Genomic DNA, 22766 nt, shown 5'->3' on the forward strand with positions numbered 1-22766 from the left:
CTACGACCTGGGAGTGAAATGAAAGATTTCTAACAAAAATGAAAGTACATTACTCTCAACCCTAACTAGTCTTTAATATTTTGCCTCCAGGACAAAGCATTTTTACATTCCCTATAATTTCTCTTGATAGAAAAATAGACTTTCTCAGACAGTTAATATATTAAACATCAGAATTTTTATTAGTGAAGGGCATTTAGGAACTCAATTTTTTCTTACAGCATACTATACAGCTTTCTTAAAAAAACCCTTTAAATTCATAAACAGTGCTGTATGTAATAGACTTTAGAAGATCTTCTAATTTAAAAATTTGAAGCTCATTTCTTACATGCAATATGACCCCTTCAAACACCATTAATATAGATGCATATTTTATTAGGTGCTATAGAATTCTTAAAATAACTTGAGAAGGTTTTCTCTCTCTGCAGAGCTATTTCCTTTTCTAATCATCTGTGTCAAAAAGATTTGAGTAAGTGTAGGAAATAGGGAAAACCATCCAAAGAACAACAGAATTATTAGAGATGCGACTATCCTTTCATTTGACATAATTCAAACCACTTGTTTAATGGCACTAATCATTTTCTTTCAAAACAAATCAAAGAAATTTCAGATTTATGCTTCCCAAAGACATTCATTTTGGATGAGTCAAGGGACCTCCAAAAATACCATTAGTACTCACTTTTGAAATCATAAATTTAATCAAAACCCTAGCTTCTGAAATTGTCTGTTTGCTTGGGTCAATATGAGTAGAAAGTTTTCTCTGAATCTGCATTTCATAGAATGATGTTTAATGGTTTTAGAGAAAACTCATTTTAAGCAGGAAACTGACAAAAGCTTGACTTTGGAAAATTCAGAGTCCAATTTAGCAAGAAGCAATGTCCTTCAGGTGAACAAAAGAAAGATGGGCTGCTTCGAAGCTGATGGAAATGAGGTTAGCAAGAAAATGAAACAAGCTCACAGGTGTATCTAGGTATGAAAACACACTGTTCAAGTACTGGTGGTAGAATGGCAATGTCAAACAAAGTTATGCAGTCAGCCACTACCTCTCTGAGTGTCTAAACAAACTCAATCAAACACTCTCATTCTTCTTAAACTAATTATTTAATAATAAAATCTTTACTAAAACAGAAGATATAACCTCCACTCACAAACTGGGAGAAAGCACTCATTTCTTCCTGTTAATAACCCAACAGAGAATTACCTTCAATTCTCATGGAGATTATTTTCTGGGAGTGTTTCTATTCTAAGACATTTTCTCCCCTGCAGTGGGAATTAGAACAGAGATCACAAAACGAAAGTGCCTGTAGGGTTCTGGAAGGTAACATGAAAGAATAAAATGGACTTTGTAGAGACTGGGATGATTTGGTATAATCAAGCTTTGTCTAAAAGGAATGGCCATCACTCAACTCCAGACAATTATATCCTTACAGGGATGAGATACCAGATCTTCAAATTTTCAAGACATAAATATAAACTTTTACATGAAGCAAATCTCTAATTTTGAGTTATTAGTAGCTAATTAAATTTTAAAACAATACCTTGCTGGCTAAACAAATCCTACCTGTCTCCCTGATTTCATCTGTCAATTTGCAACTTCAAAATTAGAAGAAAATGAGCAATGGCTAATCTATGAGATTATATTAGTATCACTACTATTAAGTTATGGGTGAATTCTTGGGTTCTCCTTTATTATAAAGAATTTTCTCTATCTCAGTCTGTCATCGATGGACATTTAGGTTCATGCCATGTCTTTACTATTATGAAGAGTGCCACAATGAACATATGTGTGCATGTGTCTCTATAATAGAAAGATTTATATTCCTTTGGGTATATAACCGGCAATGGGATTGCTGGGGCAAATGGTATTAATGTTTTTAGGTCTTTGAGGAATTGTCACACTGTCTTCCACAATGGCTGAACTCATTTATGCTCCCACCAACAATGTATAAACATTCCTTTGTCTCCACAACCTCGCCAGCATCTGTTTTTGTTTTTTGTTTTTTTTGACTTTTTAATAATAGCCATTCTGATGGGTGTGGGATGGTATCTCATTGTGGTTTTGATTTGCATTTCTCTTATGATCAGTGATGTTGAGCTGTTTTTCATACGCTTGTTGGCCTCATGCATGTCTTCTTTTGAAAAGTGTCTGTTCATGTCCTTTGCCCACTTTTTAATGGGATTGTTTGGTTTTTCTTGTAAATTTGTTTAAGTTCCTTATAGAGTCTACATATTAGACTCATATACACAATGGAATACTGTGCAGCCATAAAAAGTACCAGATCATGTCCTTCGGAGGAACATGCATAGAGTTGGAGGCCATTACGCTTAGCAAACTAACGGAGACACAAAACCAAATACTGCATGTCTCATGTAGTGGGAGCTAAATGATGAGAACACATGGACACATAGTGGGGAACAACACACACTGGGCCCTATCAGAGAGTGAAGGCTGGGAGGAGGGAGAGAGTCAGGAAAAATAACTAATGGGTCATAGGCTTAATATCTGGGTGATGAAATAATCTGTACAACAAACTCCCATGACACCAGTGTGACAAACTTGCACATGTACCCATGAACTGAAAATAAAGTTAAAAAAAAAAACTTAAAAAGAATTTTCCCTAAAAGCATTATCACACCTAAAGTTCCCGAGTTAAAATTTCAATGGCTGTTTAAACTTTAAAATGTTTTTGTCGGACATAGAGATGTCCTGAGAAAGAAATTTTACGTGTCAGAGGAAGTCAACAGTGGTCAAACACTTCAGATTCTGGGACTTCAGATTTTCACAGGAAACATCATGAAAATACCCAGCTTATAAAAGAGCTTCTTAAACAACATGGGGCTGGTGGAGGAGAAAATTTTAAGTACCAAGAAATACAAGAGGCTGTATGTCACTGAGAAAAATGTGGTACACCTTTACATGAAAAATTCCTAATTTAAAAGTATTAGCAGCTACTTAAATTTTTAAATAATACCTTGCTGGTTAAACAAAACCTACCTGTGTGCCTAATTTCATTTGCCACGAAGACCTTTTCATCAAGCCAATGATGTTTACAGCCTTTGGGTGGTGCCAAGACATTTCAGGAAATGTCAGTGTCTTTCTTTGTAAAGTAACACTACAAACTTAATGTCTGAACACAGCATAATCACTGGGAAGAGTAAGGAAAATTCACACTTCCTCACTCTTTTATTTGAAGAGTCTTACTGTAAAGACTCACAGCCAATGTAGAACTCTTCTTCTCCACCCCCAAAACCAAGTTTCACTCTCTTAATGTTTTAAAACCAATGTTTCTGAGACATTTCTAGACAATCCTGGTAATGGTTAATAATGATAATACGGAATGAATTAGCAATGGATCACTCCTGGCTCAATTTCATTTCCTTTCCTCATTTTCCACTGGGGTCCCTGGCATCTTCAACCTATTTAGCCCTACCGCTTCTCTGAATCAGCAAAGTCTACTTTTCCTACAGAACTGGAATGAGGAAGTACCAGTAAGACAAAGTGAAACACCCAAACCAGCATGCTCCCACCCAGAATGGTACCTGTTCAGGCTTCAGACCCGGCGGGACCCAGGCATACTCTTCCAAGGCACAGCCTGAGTCATCATCTGAGGTCGAGTTCCTCTGAAAGTCAAACATGAGTTTGCTGATGGTCTTCTCCATCTCCAGCGGCATCACTGTCACCATGTGCTCCTCTTGGGGACACTTGCAGTGCAGGCAGATCTTCCTGCAGGCAGTAAAGGGAGCAGGTGAGAAAGAAGAAAAAACCATTTTTTTTTTCAAGAGCCTACCAGTCACCAGCCCTTGGATCCCAAACCATAAACACATTCCTTGGCAATGGGCATCAGACAAAGGCATCACGAGCAGTGTTCCAGAACATGCCTGTCTTTGCAGAAGGCGTGGTACATGCATGTGAAAACAGTATGAAAGGTCAGAGGCCACCAGGTAAGCATGCTAAGGGTGTTTACATGTGGACCCCAGCCTTTTCTTCTAAATCAATACCCCAAGAGGAATGGCAATGTAGTTTTTATTTTACTAAGTAGACCACTGGATATGGCCCATGACCACAATTTCCTTAACTGTAATAGCAATTACATATACATAATACATATGCTGACCAGAAATGTTACTTGTAGATAACAAATACTGACAACATACTGCTTTTATGAAAGGTTCCTAAGCCCTGGAAAATGGAGAAAATGGTTTAAAAAATGCAGGTAAAATTTTCTTTAAGAAGAAAAGCAAACATACATATTTCTTTCTCACGAAACATGTCTGGCCCTAAGATCTCACAGGAAAGACAATTTCACCTCCATTAAAGATCCCTGTAGCTTTGGAATTCTAATTAGAAACCCAAATTTTCCCTATGTTGGTGGGTTTTTTTATATACAAGAAGATCATGCATGTGAATTATTTCAAAAGGTAGCAGCCAAAGATAAAAATCTCCCAAACTGAACATTTCTCTTTTAAGGTTACCATCTGTTCTCTTATCCATAGCTACAGAAATGATGAAGCAATAAATATGTTGATGTCAGCAACACAAAAGCATTTCTAGCTTCCACCAATAAAATAAAAAGAGGAAAATAAAAGAATAGAGGAGGAAAATTTTAAGGAAATAAGTTATTTCATGTTCACTCTTTTTAAAATTATTAGTTTCAGTAGCACCTTATAAAGGTGATAAAAGAGCCCAGAATTTTAATCCCCAGATGTGCCTGATGTTTTGATAACAGCTTTGTGAAGATACAATGTACATAAGATAAAACTTGCCATTTCAAAGTGTACAATTCATGGACTCTTAATACATTCAGAATTGTGAGTCATCACTATCTAATTTTATAGCATTTTCATCCCCCCCAAAAAGAAACCCCAGGAGCACTGGCAGTTACTTCCCATATCCCCCTGCCCCCTAGGCTCTGACAACCACTAATCTATTTTCTGTCTCTATGGTTTTGCCTATTTTGGACATTTCATATAAATGCAATCATACAATATGTGGTCTTCTGAAGTTGGCTTCTTTCATACAGAATGATTTTTCAAGGTTAATCCAAGTTATAGCATGTATCAATCCTTCATTCCCTTATATTGCTGAATAATATGCCATTGTATATACATACCACATTTTCACTGATCAGTTGTGGACATTTGGACTATTTTCACCTACGGCTTTTATGAATAATGATGCTCTGATTACTTATGTACAATTTTTTGTGTGGATATTTGTTTTGTTTTGTTTTTTGAGACAGGTTCTCATTGTTTCCCAGGATGGGGTGCAGTGATGCAATCATGGCTCACTGCAGCCTTGACCTCCTGGGCTCAAGTGATCCTCCTGTCTTAGCCTCCCAAGCAGCTGGGACCACACAGGTGCATGCCACCATGCCTGGCTAATTTTTTTTTTTTCTTTTTTTTTGAGACAGAGTATCGCTCTGTCGCCCAGGCTGGAGTGCAGTGGTGCCCTCTTGGCTCACTGCAACCTCTGGCCTCCCAGGTTCAAACAATTCTCCTGCCTCAGCCTCCTGAGTAGCTGGGACTACAGACATGCGCCACCACACCTGGCTAATTTTTGTATTTCTAGTAGAGACGGAGTTTCACCATGTTGGCCAGGCTGGTCTTGAACTCCTGACCTTGTGATTCACCTGCCTCGGCCTCCCAAAGTGCTGGGATTACAGGCATGAGCCACTGCTCTCAGTTGGATGTATGTTTTTAATTTTTCTTTTTTTTTTTTTTTGAGACGGAGTCTCACTCTGTCGCCCAGACTGGAGTGCAGTGGCGCGATCTCGGCTCACTGCAAGCTCCGCCTCCCAGGTTCATGCCATTCTCATGCCTCCAAGCAGCTGGGACTACAGGCGCCCGCCACCACACTTGGCTAATTTTTTTGTATTTTTAGTAGAGACGGGGTTTCACCATGTTAGCCAGGATGGTCTCAATCTCCTGACCTCGTCATCCGCCTGCCTTGGCCTCCCAAAGTGCTGGGATTGCAGGTGTGAGCCACCATGCCCGGCCAATGTTTTTAATTCTTTTGGATATATCTCTAGAAATGAAATTGCTAGGTCATGTGGCAACTTTAGATTTAACATTTTGAGGAACTCCCAAATTGTTTTCCAAAATATCTGCACCTTTGTACATTCCCACCATTGATGAATGAGTGTTCCATTTTCTCCACATTCTTGTCACATTTGTTACTGTCTGTCTTTTATCGTAGCTACTAGAGTGGGTATAAAGCAGTATTTAATTGTGGTTTTGATTTGCATTTCCCTAATGGCTAATGATGTTGAATATCTTTTTATGTGCTTATTATATATCTTCTTAGAATAGAGAAATGTCTATACCAATCCTTAGTCCATCTTTTTTCATTGGGTTGTGTTCTAATTGTTGAGTTATAAGTGTTTTGGATACAAGTCCTTTATCAGATATATGATAGGAACATTTTTTCTTCCATTTTGTGGGCTGTCTTTTCACTTTCTTGATGACATCTGTTGAGCACAACAGTTTTTAATTTTGATGAAGTCTAATTTGTTGTTGTTTTTAATCATTTCTAAGAAGCCATTGCATAACTCATGGTCATAAAGATGTATTCTTACATTTTAATTTAAGAGATGTACGGTTTTGGCTCTTACATTTACGTCTATGATCCATTTTGAGTTAATTTTTGTATATGGCACTAAGTAGGAGACCACCTTCATTCTCATGTGGCTATCCAGTTCTTTCAGCACCATTTATTGAAAAGAATAATCTTTCCCCATTGAATTGCCTTGGTACCATTGTCAAAAAATCAACTGACCATAGCTCTTAAGAGTTTATTCTGGATGCTCAGCTCTATTCCAGTGGTCTGTATGTCCATCTTTGTGCCAGTACCACACTGTCTTGATGACTGCAGTTCTGCAGTAAGTTTTAAAATCATGAAGTATATATGAGTCATGCAATTTTGTTCTTCTCTTAAAAAACTGTTCTGGCTCTTCTTCGTTCCTTGCATTTGCATTCATAAAATATGAATTTTAGGATTAGTTTGTCAATTTGTGCAAAAAGAAAAAAAGCCAGCTACAGTTTTGATAGACATACACTGACTTTGTAGATCAATTTATCAATTTGAAGAGTTGAACACTGGCTACTTTTCCATTTAATTCAATCTAATTTCTTTCAATGATATTTTGTGGTTTTTAGGCACAGGCTTGTACTTCTTCTAAGTTTATTCTTAAGTATTTTATTCTTTTTGATGCTATTGTAATTAGAATTGTTCCCAATTTCATTTTCAGATTGTTATTGTATAGAAACATAAATGATTTTTATACTGATGTTAAATCATACAATCTTGCTAAAATCATTTATTAGTTATATTAGTTTAGGTACTTGTGTGCCTCTGTGTGTGTGTGTGTGTGTGTGTGTTCTTTAGAATTTTCTCTATATAAGACTATATCATGTGCAAATAGAGAGTTTTACTTTTTCCTTTTCAATCTCATGTCTTTTATTTCTTTATCATGTCTTATTGCCCTGATTAGAACCTCCAGTACAATGTTCAACAGAAGTAGCAAGAGTGGACATCTTTGTTGTGTTCTTGATCTTAAGGGAAAGCACCAGTCTTTCAGCATTAAGTATCATGTTAGCCATGAGTTATCTGTAGATGCTCTTCATCAGGTAGAGGAAGTTCTCTTCTATGCTAGTTTGTTGTTTTTACCACAAAAGGGTGTTGGAGTTTGTCAAACGCATTTTCTGTATCTATCAAGATGATTAGTTGTTTTATATCTTTATTCTATTGATGTGTTGTACCTGAATTTCGACATAAAAATGCACTCGAAGAAACAAAATCAGTTTAGTCTAACCAAACTGATTTTGGCTTGTCAGATTCCCCCATTTTCCGCTTTCATCGGATCAGAAAGATACACAGACAGAATGCACACCTTGGATCTGGTTTGCATCTCCAAACTCAAAGAAGTTCCATCCAAACCCTGGTTGTTGCTTTTAAAAATAGAGCTCATTTGAACAGTAACTCTTTAATTAATCAGCTACTGCACAATGGTCAGGTCTGTTGGGAAGCAGTCAGTTTATTTCTCCAATAATTTTTTTTCCAGTTTATGAGTTAAGGAAAAACAAGTTTCAGTGTGTTTAAGTAAACTGAGTAAGCTGTTTGGTGACTAATGCTTTTTACTAGAAAGTCATACTTGAACACTGAAATGTAGAAAACTTTTACCAAATTCAGTCCCAAAATATCCACCAATGAAATTCATTTATTCAGGTACTGATTATGCAGGGAAGAGCACACTAATGCCGGATGGACATGATTTAACGAACTGAGGCTCCAGGAGAAGGAATAAAGACAAGAAGAAAACAGATGAGGAGTGCAGAATCAGATCCAGAATAAGCATCAACAAGTAGAAGGATAAACAGAAAAGAGAAGATGGGGAGGGCTGAGGCCCTATGTGATCATTCAACAAATAACTCGAGGTGGATGGATAACTTGAGGCTAGAAGTTCGAGACCAGCCTGGCCAAATGGTGAAACCATGTCTCCACTAAAAATACAAAAAAAAAAAAAAATCAGCTGGGCATGGTGGCGGGCACCCATAGTCCCAGCTACTCGGGAGGTGGAGGCACAAGAATCACTTGAACCCAGGAGGTGAAGGTTGCAGTGAGCCCAGATCGCACCACTGCACTCCAGCCTGGGTGACAGAGTGAGAAGCTGTCTCAACACACACATACACACACACACACACACACACACACACACCCCAAAACAAAAACAAAACAACAACGACAACAACAACAAGCCCCAAATAACTAACAAGCACTTACCATGTACCAAGGCCTGCTCTAGGTACTTGGATACCTAACCAAGACAAAGATCCCTGACCTCTTGGCCTGCGTTCTCAGAGGGGAGAAACATACCATACACATAACAAGTCATTCAATCACAAAGTATATTAAAGGCAGCAAGTGCTACTGAAAACCAGAAAGAAGCAGGATACAGGTGGTCAGGATGGGGAGGGGGCACATACCGAGCTGTATGCCCAGCATTTGAGTTGCTTTATACCTTATATACATGACCCCAGATTCTTCCATCAGTCCTCCAAGAAAGGAAATATTATCTCCATCAGTCCTCCAGGAAAGGAAATATTATCTCCACTTCCCACAGAAGAAAACAAAGACTCAGAGTGGTTAAGTGGCTTGTAAGCAGTCAAGCAACTGAACTATTCAGAGTAGTTAATCAACCCTAAATAGTGAGCAGAACAGGGACTCCAAGTAGGCTCTATCTGACCACTGAACCAAAAAGTTACTTACAGAAAATCTGATTCCAACCACAGAATACCCTTTTACTTCTGAACAACAACAACAACAAAACCTCACACCCACACAAAAGCAAAACCAAGGAGAGGGGAAGAAAAGGAAAAAAAACCCAAAACCCTAAATAGTAACTCAAAGCCACAAGGACCTTATCTGTTTTCCATGCTAGCTGCCTGCCTTCCACTTCTCATTTATAATTAACTGGCACTCCCGTGGCACGACATTTTTCTTTGTAAAGAATTTTCAACCTTTGAGTGATTCCATGACAGCCTTTGATAATGGCTAATTTAATAACCTCCATCTATAAACTGGGAACCCAAGGCCCAGACTCTCAGAAGCGGGCAGAGGGTCAGAGGTAATGCTAAGAGGATTTCTCTTCATTCCTGCATCTCTCCCACTTTGGCAAAATGCATACAGCAACACCCAACAGCTCTCTTTCAACACACTGATTAAGGCTTCTCACCTGAATGAAACATATTCAGAAGTGTGTGGGGAAATATATGATTTGGCTTTTTTTAAAATAGACATTTATGAAAATAGAACCTGCTAGTAAAGCAGGATTTCATTAAACACACACACACACACACACACACACACACACACACACACACACACACACACACAAAGGGTGCATTGGTTTCATTCTGTCAGAGTTGACATTCTACCTGCACATAATTGGGTTTGTGAATGACAGGTTTCCAAGGAATAAGCCATGATTCAGAGAGGGGAGATTCTGCATTCTCCTCTACCCCAAAACAACCTCTGCAAATCCTCCACCTCCAAGTTGCAGCATTAAATCATGGCTTCCATATCTCAGAAACCATAATCGGCCCTTCGAAGGCATACACAGTATTGTCAGGTGGAGGACCTCTCTTTAACTATCTCCAAGTAGCTTGGTTATCTGTACCAGTGACCATTATCATTTGGAAAATGACTAACAATCTATACCAATTAACTTGCCTGCCATTACATGAAAGGATTCATCATGAGTAGATTGGGGGCAGGGTTTGTAGGGGGAATACTTATCCTTGAGATTTTGACAGGTTATTTACAACAACGAACCCTGAACCACAAGGTCTTGTTTTATGTGAGAAGTGATAGGATGAAGGCAAAAAAGGGATTTTCCTTTAGAACATGATTTTTGACAACTTCAAGTAGCAAATTGTAGAAATTGAGATTCTAATGGGATTGCAAACATCATTAAGCCTGTTTTTTACTTTCCTTCCCTGTCTCTTTTACTCCCCCTCCCCTGCCTTTTTTTTTTTTTTTTTTTTTTTTTGAGACGGAGTCTCGCTCTGTCCCCCAGGCTGGAGTGCAGTGATGCCATTTTGGCTCACTGCAAGCTCCGCCTCCCAGGTTCACGCCATTCTCCTGCCTCAGCCTCCCGAGTAGCTGGGACTACAGGTGCCCACCACCACACCCGGCTAATTTTTTGTATTTTTAGTAGAGACAGGGTTTCACCGTGTTAGCCAGGATGGTCTCAATCTCCTGACCTCGTGATCCGCCCGTCTCAGCCTCCCAAAGTGCTGGGATTACAGGCATGAGCCACTGTGCCCAGTGACCCCCCCACCTTTTTTAATGAGAGGAAAATATATTTTGTAAAAGAACTCATATGTGGCAACTCAAAATAGAAAACAGGGCTGCCCAAGTTGATGTGGAGAAGACGACTATGAGCCCAACTTCTCCAAAGCTCAACCTCTCCCCAAACTCCAGGCACATTCATGGCCTTGAAGTCCACAAGGTTCCAAAGCCACAAGGCTAAACACCACCAAAGTTCCTAGACTCCATGAAGTCATTTCTAGCATGTACCAAAATATGAAGTAGGTGCTTGATAATTTGCTAGATGGAAAGAAGAAAAAATATAGAGGCTGTTAATGGCTTTTAAGAAATAAATAATTCCTAATCATGAAACTCTTATATAAATAATAATTCTAGTCGTGAGAAACTGTATATCTGGTTGCCAAGACATTACAGGGAGATGCATGGGGAATAGTAGGATGTCCCAGTGACTCTAATTGGATAGGTCTGAGGCAGGCTCAGGAATGTGCATTTTCACCAGTGTGCCTGGTGAATGTGATGCAGCTGGTCCTCCAAGCACAGCTCAAGGCCACTCTTCTGTAGTAGCCTCCTAGTTAGAAAGGAGCGCCTCGGGGCATGGTTTAAAACTAGGTGTGGGTTTTACCAATATACTCGATGGTCTCAGAAACTCTGGGCAATGTACATTTTCAAACGGTCCCAAAGAATCTATGCCAGCCCTTCCTTGCTACCATGTCTTAACCTCTTGTATCACTAGGCCCTCCTGCCACTCAGCTGGGTACCCAGTAGGATGTGAAAGGCACTGGTGAAAGGCAAGACTACATCAGACATGAGAATAGTGTCTCTTGTTGCCAGCCCTGCCATCTGTCTTGACTTCCACCTCCCTCATGGTGTGGACTCCTCTGTCCCAAGTCCATGGCTAGATCAGGTTCAGGCCACTTTCATGCACAGGGACAAGGGGCAGACAGCTTAAAGAGTGGTTCAGTCCCCGTACAAACCAAGTGACTGACAAGGAATAAACAACATGGGATTCAACATGGCTTCGCCCAAGGCAGGCAAGGCCAGAGGTGGGAAAACACACTTTTGTTAAAAACAAAGGGCTAGGCTGTTCTGTCTATGGAGCAGCCATTCTTTCATTCCTTTACTTTCTAAATAAACTTGCTTTCACTTTGAAAATAAAAACAAACAAAAACAAAAACAAAAACAAAGAAAAGGGCTAAAATAACCCAAAGCTCTCCATTGCTTTTTGCTAAATGACAGATGTATCCTAGGTATTTAAATTCTTCCATGCCTTTAGCTCACTAAAGGCAAAAGAACATTTTTTTTTTTGAGACAAGGTCTCTCTCTGTCACCCAGGCTAGAGTGCAGTGGTGCAATTATGGCTCACTGCAGCCTCGACCTCCTGGGCTCAAGCAATCCTCCCATCTCAGCCTCCTGAGAAGCTAAAGGCACATGCCACAATGCCCAGCTAATTTTTGTATTTGTTGTAGATACGAGGTTTCACTATGTTACCCAGGCTGGTCTCAAACTCCTGGACTCAAGCAATCCCCCTGCCTCAGCCTTCCAAAGTGCTGGGATTACAGGCATGAGTCACCGTGCCCAGCTCTCTTTTTATTCTTAATAAGAAAAAAAAAAGAGAAAAGCATTTTCTTCCTTATTATACTTATTATAAAGTTATTACTTCCTTATCCTTAAAAAGCAATATACAACTAATGTAGAAAAAAATCAGAAACTACAGATAAGCAGTAAGAGTAAAAAATTTTCAGAACACTCACAATCCCAATGATAATCACCATTAAACAGAAACAGCTGCTGGTCCTCTTTTCCCTTAGTGTTAAGAAACTGGAGACCAGACTTCATTCTATGTGTTCCCCATCAGCCAGAGCCAGGGGATAAGACTGGCCGGTTATGACAAGACATGAGCCAGAGCCACCCACACATGCACACATAACACTCTCGGCAAATAGATGTGCATTATTCAATCCAGATAAGTGGGTCTGTTCTGAACTGGTGCCCTGTAGCAGGATCAAGAATCCACTTATGTAATGTAAAAGATACCTCCAATGTGGGAATTACATATAACATATACTTACGGGTATCACAGAGCTAAAAGTTAGGTCCCTTCGATTAAAAAAAAAAAAAAAAAATCTGACAACCAGATTTCACTAGCTATCAACTTGCAATTTTCTGTGCAAGTGGAGAAAGATGGGGCATGGATAATTTAAAACCACTAAGACTTGCTTTGAATTGTATCTTTGTACACTAGTCATATAACCTCCAATGCTGTGATAACATACATCACTTCAAACCATATAATAGATCTCTGGGAAATGCTGACGCAGGAGGAGCTGGGCAGCGGCCCGACTTACTCCATCTGCTCTGTAGCCCATTTTCCGAGTTTCCAACGAAAGCATCAACTCTTCACATGCACGTATGACACCAGCCTAAAATGAACCAAACATTCTTTTCAAGTGCACTGAAGTAACACCTCCCTCAGGTTTTAGGAGGCAATTAGGTGTTTGGGTAAAGAGTTTTTTCTAGACTGCAGGCTGCCTAGAAAAGGTAAGCAAATGAAAGGACAGTGGCTGTTGTCAGCAAGAAAGGCATTCCCCTGTAGTGTTTCCCCGAGTCTGTAAGAACTGGAAGCAAGGTGTGCCTGCCCTAAGACATTGCTGAGATAATCCTGCCTTGAACAGGTCAGAGTTGTTAAAACCGAGCTATCACAAAGAAAAAGGCGACCCTCCTCAAAAACTGTATGGATTATGTGACCCCCACACAGGGCTTCAGCTCCTACTTATACATCCCTTGCAAAAGGGGTAAGTGGAGAGTCAGAATGCCAGAAATGAAGGAAGGAAGAAAATATATTTGTAGAGGCTGGCCTGAAATCAAATGGGAATATTCCAAGAGGTAAAAATCTGCTCCAAAAGATCAAGGGCTCCAGATGGCAGGTGTGACCTACAGGCCCTGACTCCTGTTGCTCTAGCCCAACCTGTGCTTTGACTGAGGATGGCAGGTGAGGGGTGAACACAGCAGCTATGTTCTACTGTTAGCATAATTGCTCAGACTTATGAAGGTTTATAATATTCAATAATTTTCACTTAATTTATCTCATTTCTCTCTCAGCAGTCCTATAAAGTTGGCATTTTTATCCATTTCACAGATACAAAAATTTAGGTGATAAACTCACAAATAACTTGACTGAAGTTAAGGAACTATATCATCTGAAACCAGTGTTTTCTCCTACCTTGTTTTAGGTACAATGTCAAAATATTCCTTCTTTTATTCCACCCATATCCATCCATCTACCTGTCCATCCATCCACCCGTCTATCCTTCCATTCATATCTGTAATACACATCCATATCTATCCATCCATCCACCCATCTATCCATTCATTCATATCCATAAATACATACATATCTATCCATCCATTCATATCCATTCATACATCCATATCTATCTATCCATCCACCCATCTATCCATTCATTAATATCCATAAATACATCCGTATCTATCCATCCATCCACCCATCTATCTATTCATTCATATCCATCCATCCATACATATCTATCCACATATCTACCCATCTATCCATGCATTCATATCCATACATACTTCCCATAAATACATCTATATCTATCCATCCATCTACCCATCTATCCATTCATTTATACCCATACATACATCCATATCTATCTATCCATCCACCCATCTATCCACTCATTCATATCCATAAATACATCCATATCTATCCATCTACCCATCTATCCATCCATTCATATCTGTAAATATATTCATATGCATTCATCCATCCACCCATCTATCCATCCATTCATATCCATACATACATCCATATCTACCCATCCATCCATCTACCCATGTATCCATCCATTCATATCCATACATACATCTATATCTATCCATCCATCTAGCCATCCATTCATATCTATAAATACATCCACATCTATCCATCCATCCACCCATCTATCCATCCATTCATATCCATCCATCCATCCATATCTATCCATCCAGCCAAGCAACCTACCAACCAACCAACTGCCCACCTACAAGATTTCACCATGTTACCCAGGCTGGTCTTGAACTCCTGGGCTCAAGCAACCCTCCTGCCTCAGCCTTCCAAAATTGACTGAGCAGCTACTGTGTGTTAGGCACTCACCCGCCCACCAAAATTGACTGAGCAGCTACTGTGTGTTAGGCACTGCACTAAGATGCTGGGCACATAACAGTCATTAAGACAGATAACATGCCTGCCTGCGTGGAGCTTTGAACCAAATGAAAAAGACAGTCAACAGTTAAGTAAACAAACAGATAAACCTGCCATTTACAGATTGTGATAAGTGTTATGACAGAAATAGGGAAATCAGAAAGAGAGGAACTAAGCATGGGTGAGGACAGACCTCCCACTGAAGTGACATTTGAGTTGTGATGAGAAGACTGACTATGAGGCAGATATGAGAAAAATCAGAGTACGAGTTTTCCAGGCAGAGAAGTGAGCACACAGGTCCTGAGGTGGGGAAGAGCACTGCGTGAGTCATTCTCGCAAGGTGATATTGTGGCCTCCCTCTTCCCCCACCACTGTCTGGATTAATGACAGTGACCAAACTGGCTGGGCAACTGCCTGTCCCAAAGCCCAAGCACAGATGTGAAATTCAGGGGACGGTGCCATTTTAGTGGGTGTAGGAAAGTTCTCCCATCCTCCCTAACCCGTTTCTCCTTGGAATTTCTATATCCCTCTGCCTTGATACCCAGACGTCAGCATATCCTGTTATTTGCAGCCTTACTGGCTCCTTAACTCCCTCCCCCTAGCCACAATACTTTGTTTTTCCCCTTTTTTGGCAAACACTCCGTCTGAATGAGGGACCCAGGCATGAACCTTGACACTTGCCATGTCTGGGAGCAAGATTTCTATCTCTGTGAGAAAGGAAAAATGGTTTCCTAATAAACACAGAAGCTCAAGGGCGGAGACTGTGACGGGGCCAGCTGGGTATGAGGCTGGTGTGTGCTGAGTGCCAAGACCACGCTGCCTGGTCCTATCCAACTCCTTCCCTTCCGGCTGGGCTCCAGCGGCTCTGGCCATCTGCACTAAGAAGTGCTTCTCTCTCCCAGGGGTTACTGAAGTTGGTACAGGGTAATTTTCAGGGGCAGTTGTTTCCTCTTCTTAATATGCCAATTCATGCTTCAATGAAGAATTACATGCAGTGTCCTACTTTAGACTAATTTATTAATCTTGTAACTTTTGAGCAGCAGAAATGCCTTCCCTTTTAAAAATAAGCCTCCTGGGTGACTTTGCTTGGAAACAGATAATTTAAAGATCTCTTACTGTACTGTGATTTGCAGGAATGATGTCTCAGTCATTGAGGGGCAGTATCTTAGATTGGGTTTCCCCAGAATCAGACTCTTGGAAGATATCTGAATCTTGCGGGAGATGATCCCAAAAAGGCCTGACAGGGAACAGAAGAATGAAAGTGGGGAAGGGTAGGATGCAAATAGAGGGTAAGTTAATGAACAGGTAGCAGCTTTGAGCAACCAGAACTCATTTCAGCTGAGGACCTATGGGAGAAGTACAGAACATTTCTCAGATACATTCCCCTTGGGAGTTAAGGAAGTAGGGCTACTTATCCACCAGTTATCAACAGCCATTGGTTGAAGACCACTCTTTGGGGCTCTCTGCCCTCTCCCACAGGCCAGACAAGTAGGCTCAAGCAACAAGGTAGAGTTTCTACAGCAGCAGGAACCATGAGTCCAAAAGGCAGAACAGAGGCAATGCTGAAATACTTGTGGCAGTCAACTTCATTTATTAAACAATAATTCACTGAACATTTACTATGTACCATGCATTGTGGTAGGTGTTGCAAGGGGTTAAAAAATAAAAAGGAATTTCTATCTGACACAACAACATAGCCAGAAATATCTAGACCATAAATTTCAAAGTGGAGAGTTCTTGTGAAAAAGATATTTAAAAGAATGTTCTTGTTTTGAAGAGAAAGATGCTGAAATATATACAGATAAGGGATGATGTTTGCAATTTATTGTCATATGGTTCAACAAAAATATTATGTGTATATGACGGTGTGTGTGGAGAGAGAGAGGAAAAGAGGGAGAGAACAAGCAGCACAAATGTGGCAACATGTTAACAGAAAAATCTAGAAGGGTGTTTTGGGAGTTTGTTATACTATTCTTGTAACTTTTATCTAACTGACCTTGCAATTTTACAAAATAAAAAGTTTTAAAACAAAGAAAGTGGTAGGTACTGCATCTCTGTTGTTAGGCCATCATTAATGTGTCAGCCACTGTGTTACAGAAGATTCCAGGTTAACGACAAATCAGGCAAGGCCTCCTTGAGGAAGCTGGAGCCAAAGATTGCTGAGTAGGAGAAGTTTCTAGGCAAAAAGATAATGAAAGAGTATTCCTAACAGGCGAATAAAGTCATGGGAAGGGGACAGAACATGGTGTCACTGAGATGCTGACAGGAGTCTAGGACTGTAACAAGGTGGTAGCTGGGAGGGAGTTTTAGCTTTATTTTAAAAGCATTCACAAGCCAGTGAGGAATCGCCTACCAAGCACAGAGAGAGCTAATTCAACTTCGTGATGAGTAGATGGAGTGAGCCCTCAAAGGAGAAGAGCTTGGCCACTGATGGTGTCTCCATGGCAACACTACTACCTGCATCCCCACATCACTGTATCCCTGTGCAAGGCTGTGGGGTATCTAGAAAAGCTCTGATTTCCTCAGCTGGCTGTCAGACCTGCTGCTCTGCAAAGAATAAACCAAGGCAGATAGAGTTGGTGACTCCTTCTAGATATATTTCTCCACTTCACTTTGTCTACATGCCACCTGTGATTTTATGGCATGCACATTTTTGCTTCATTGGACATTTATCAGAGCAAGTTCTAAGACCCCTTCCTTTCCAGATAAATCCTTTGGGGGAACAGTTTCTGAGGAAATGAATGAAAACTGAATTCCAACACACCTCACCTCCAAACTTCAAGGCAAGGATCAGAAGACTCCACAAAACACCTCTTTGTTTGCTTTTCTCTTCCATGCCACCTGCTGAAGTACTTGTTTAGTCTCTACCTTCTTTGTGGATGAAGTTGGCTAAACTTATATAGACAAGATCTGAGGCATAAAATATTCCATAAGGACTTAAAGGCAGTATACCGCAGTGGGTTAGGATCTTAGATTCTGTGGTTACAATAACTTTGGTTCAAATCCTAACTTCGGTGAGTTGCCATTAGGATTTAACAACTTAATATATACAACATTCATGGTATAATGAAACTTGACAATGTGCCCGTGTGCTAGATCCTACCCTATGTCTACAGATACAAAGTCAAACAAACAAACAAACAAAAGTAGTTAGGGTTCTTGTTCTCTAGAAGTCAATCTAGACCCTACTAATCTATTCCAGTTAGGATGGAAAGAGATCAATGGAAAACAGATGGGTGGTGAACAATTCATTTTGATAAGTCTTACCAAATCCTTAATGTAAACTTAAAGGTGTGCTGAACTGAGCAAGGTAATTTCATTGTTATCCCTATCAAAGGATTATGTATCCTTGACCAAGTTTTTAATTCTTCAAGGTCATACTAATGACTATTTTGTTGTTGTTGTTATTTGTTTTTATTTGAGATGGAGTTTTTCTTTTGTTGCCCAGGCTGGAGTGCAATGGTGCAATCTTGGCTCACTGCAACCTCCGCCTCCCGGGTTCAAGCAATTCTCCTGCCTCAGCCTTCCACCAACTAGCTGAGATTACAGGCATGCCCCACCATGCGCAGCTAATTTTCTGTATTTTGTAGAGACGTGGTTTCACCATGTTGGCCCGGCTGGTCTCGAACTCCTGACCTCAGGTAATCCACCCACCTTGGCCTCCCAAAGTGTTGGGATTAAAGGCGTGAGCCACCACACCCGGCCATGACTTTCTTTTCATACCAAGATGCAATAAGGCAGACAGGTTAGACAGTAAATTAATGACCTGTTGGATGAATCAAGGACTATAGAGTTACCAAGCCCTTTCATTTCATGTAACTTTTGAATCGCCAATAATCTCTACAAAGTTAGTCAGAAGAGCAGGGGTTCTTTATAGATGAAGAAAGTGAAGTTCAGAGAAGCCAAGTACTATGGTTACTACTGAACGCTAGAGGTATCTGGAACTTTAAGTTTACTCATTTTCCCCTGAGCTCAGGGGCATAAGGTCAGTTTGGCTTCATTTTTGGGGTGTGATTTCTCCACTTTTTTTCAGAAAACATTTTCTGAGTATGTGCCAAGCTCTGTGTCAAACAGTTTCCATGCTTTTCTTAGTTAATCCTCAAACCACACTATGAGAAGAAAATTATGGTTATCCTTCTCATTTTACAGACAGGACAACCAAGCCTCAAAGAGTTTGTGGAACTTACCCAAAGCCCTTCACCAAACACCTGAATACCTTTTGGCAGCCCCTCCGGATTGGCTGCCCTGGTCCCTTAATCCATGTAAAACAAGTTGTGCTTTTTTCCGTGTTCACATAGAGGCCCCCGAATCACTGGCAAGTCATAGGAAATTCTTAAGTGGCTGCTTATTAATAACATTTTCAGTTTATATTAGGCCGCCTTTCATCCAGGGGAACTGGGCCAGCTCCATGCACAGAGAACCACAGAAATTCAGCCATCTCTGGTATGGACGTGAGCCAGCTGGCAGTGGAATCCCTCAGGGGCTTGGCTTGTGGGGATTCTGGCAATGGTCACAACCTTCGAAACTTGACAGGGGCCCTTTAATATCTGTGCTGAAGGGCTGGAGGCAAAAACTTCCCAGAAATCCATGTTGCTCAGCAAACGAGGCCAGAGGCTCCGGACGACCCCAGTGGACTTGCGAAACAAGAGAATCGAGCGACTGGAGGTTTACCAGACACCAATGCTGGATGTAAAGCCCCTCAATTCAGATTGAGTTAGACACAACAGGGAAAGACATTATTTTCAGGAGAGACCTGGCTTTAGTCAAGTCCAAAGAAAGAAACCAATCAAACAAAATTCTCAGGGTTTTCTACAGGAGGGACAGGCAGCAAAAGTGAGATGCTGATTTCCCTGATTCGAGCTGGATCTATGGAAAGGTTTTTGTGGTTTTGTTCTGAGTTACAACTTGCTTCCTCATTCTTGCAGCAGTGAAACGAAGGAGGGAGGTACACAGAAAGAAAACAACATTTCCTGGTTTCATGATTTTTTGGAAAGAAGCCCTTGATGAATTGGATTCACATGGTCTACAGGAGTAAGGTTTTGAAAATATTAAAAAATTTGTTATACTCCGATTTGACAAGGTGCTGGTTGAAGGATGTATTCCTCCTCCATCCCAGCCCCCACACTGTATCCCAAGCCTGTTAGATGTAGCAACGCCCACACACTTTGAGCATAGTTGATGAAACGAACAACAAGGAGCCGGGACCGTGGACTTCCTTGGTGCACGGGATGAGTCTTAGTCATTTATTCATTATCTCTTTTTACCAACTCTGTCTTTACTATCCTAGTCCAATTCACCATTACCTCCTGCTTGAGCTACTACAATAGCTTACTTCTTAATTTCCTGCCTCCATGCCTGCCCTTCTAGAATCTAATTTCCACCACTGTTTGCTTTTTAAACAATGATGATAACACTCAGCTCTCCTGCTTAAAATGTGCCATTAACTTCTCACAACAATGAGAATGAAGCACAAACTCTTTAACCATAGCCTGCAAGACCTTATATAACCTGGTCTGTTCCTCTTTCTCCAAATTTATTTTGTTCTACTCTATTCCCCATCTTGCTCCAGCCTCAGCAGCCTTTATTTGTCCTTTGAATTTGCCAAGGTTGTCCCTCTCTTAGGATCTTTGCAGTAGCTGCTCCTCAGCCCAAAAGACCCTTCCCTCAGTACTTCAGGAGCTGGCCTGCTTTTCACTGTTCCCATCATCAACCAAAGACGTCTCCACCAAGGATCATATAAAAAACAACTGACCTCCCTTTCTCATATACTCTCCCCATTTTAGTATCCTTTAAATTTTTTTTTCCTTAACATCAGAAGCCATTTTTTTATTGGTGTGTCTATAATACCTTTTCCCATTGTAATGTAAATTTTAAAAATCCTATATCTAGAATAACAATAATAAGTATTCAATAAGTAGCTCTTTGAAATTTTGACTCTCTAATACTTAGTCCGAAATCTAGCTGCAACCAGTGGGCTACAAACAAGATATAACCAAAGTGTAAATTTTATTTTTCATATTTATTTTTTTACAGTAACTGAAAATGTATATTGCTACAATGATGTCAAAAATGTAGAGTGTGATTCAACTACACGATGAGTAGTGTTTGGCCAAGATCACATTAAAGAAAGACTGCCTTTGTCCTCAATTAAATGAAAGTTTGCAAAAGCTTAAGATGAGGTAGAGAAAAATGTATTATTGCTGAGAATGTACCATAACTATAGTGTAGTAATTTAATTCTGTTACTGTACTGCAAAATGTCAAGTATTTGAAAGAATGCCTCAAGTACAGAAATACTGAAAAACTCTGGCCTAGTACACAGCAAATGTTCAAAAAGTTGTTAAACTGTTGAGTGAACAATAAAAAGTGAGAGAGAGAAGCAACAAGAACTCCTGTGGCTTTGGCATCTGAGACCACGACCCTCAAATTACTCATCTATAAAATGGAAGAAAATCAGGTAACTCTCTCCTTCTAGCTCCACAGGGTTTAACATTAGCTCCTGGGTAATCATGTAGAAAAATGTTGCATTTCTCTGGGGCAGAAGAACATTTCTTTTTTCCAGTCTCACATTAACCTGTAGAGAATTCTCTGGATGAGTTTACAACAACCTACCACCCAACTTAGCAGTTCTTAACCTTTTGGGTGACTTGATGCCCTTAAGAATCTGATGAAAGCTGGGATCCTCTCCCTTAAAAAATGGACATATACACATTCACAGAAAATTTTGCGTTAAATTTCAGAGTTCATCAATTCTGTCTGGTCCTTTGCTGTCCAGGGATCCTAAGCTAAAAACACCTGTTTGGAAAACTGGTTAAGTGCAAAAGACCGGCTGTGATATTTTAAACTACCCACAGGGCCAAAGTCAGCGCCTTACATCTCGCAGATGCTCAACTGCTATTTCTCACTCTCTGTAACATTCTTTTAAAAATTCAAAATAGCACATGATATCATAGTTACCATTTAGGATGCTGCATCTTAGCAATTCAGTGGTGCAGGGTTTAAAACCATTTTTAAGCATTACAAGGGCAAACAACATGAGTGTTTAGGCAGCTGGTTAGGCAGCCAAACTGACACAGTGAAAAGAAGGCAGGTTCAAGCTTTCCAATCAATCAGGCCCCGTGATGCTGCTGCTTTCTACTTATTCCCCTTTCAGAAGCCAGTCTAGCAAGAATCAACACTCCTGTTGAGAGAGGAGCACGTGAATTCTTTGCTATGCATTTTCACCCTCCTTTCTAATAAGGCAGGCCCTTCGGAGTGGCCCAACCTGCACAGGACACAAGGGTGGGGGGGTGTCATCTTTCCAGTCAGCGGCAAGCTTCTAGTCTTGACAGGCTTTCCTGGCAACTTCTGAGATGATGAACTCAAAAGCGAGTAATCGACTCAGGCAGCGATTTAAATGAAGTTCTGACTCTTGATGGATAAGCCGTCAGGGGAAGGGGAGAGCTTTAGCTGAGGGCTATGCAGTTGCTGAGCCAGGAGCACGTGCTTCATATCCCCTGACTACCTAACCAATGGCTGGACTGCCCGGAGGATGCCTACAGAAAACAGCCCCTTGTAAAGGAGGTATTCCTCTGACAGAATCACAGCAGGAGACCTGGAAAAAGACCTACATCACTGGTAATGAAAAGGGACAGGAGTCTGAGGTATTACTCAGAACAACAGGATGTATATTACAGAGAAAGAAAGAAAAAAAGAATATTAAAACCTTAATTTACCAAAAATTAAACTTTCCTTTTAATTT

At 40.3% G+C, this 22766-nt stretch overlaps 1 protein-coding gene across 3 annotated transcripts in view; it reads right to left on the bottom strand.

Annotated features, from left to right (window-relative positions):
* The window catches only part of PRICKLE2 (prickle planar cell polarity protein 2), a 352914-nt gene that overhangs the window by 102978 nt on the left and 227170 nt on the right, over window positions 1–22766 (bottom strand). For all 3 annotated transcript variants that reach the window (XM_015130446.3, NM_001260650.1, XM_015130445.3), the window contains 1 exon segment: window positions 3538–3721. In XM_015130446.3, the coding sequence (XP_014985932.1) occupies window positions 3538–3681 (144 nt within the window). In that variant the 5' untranslated portion in view covers window positions 3682–3721.

This window comes from Macaca mulatta, chromosome 2 (assembly GCF_049350105.2).
Source record: "Macaca mulatta isolate MMU2019108-1 chromosome 2, T2T-MMU8v2.0, whole genome shotgun sequence".
Taxonomy (NCBI): Eukaryota; Metazoa; Chordata; class Mammalia; order Primates; family Cercopithecidae; genus Macaca; species Macaca mulatta.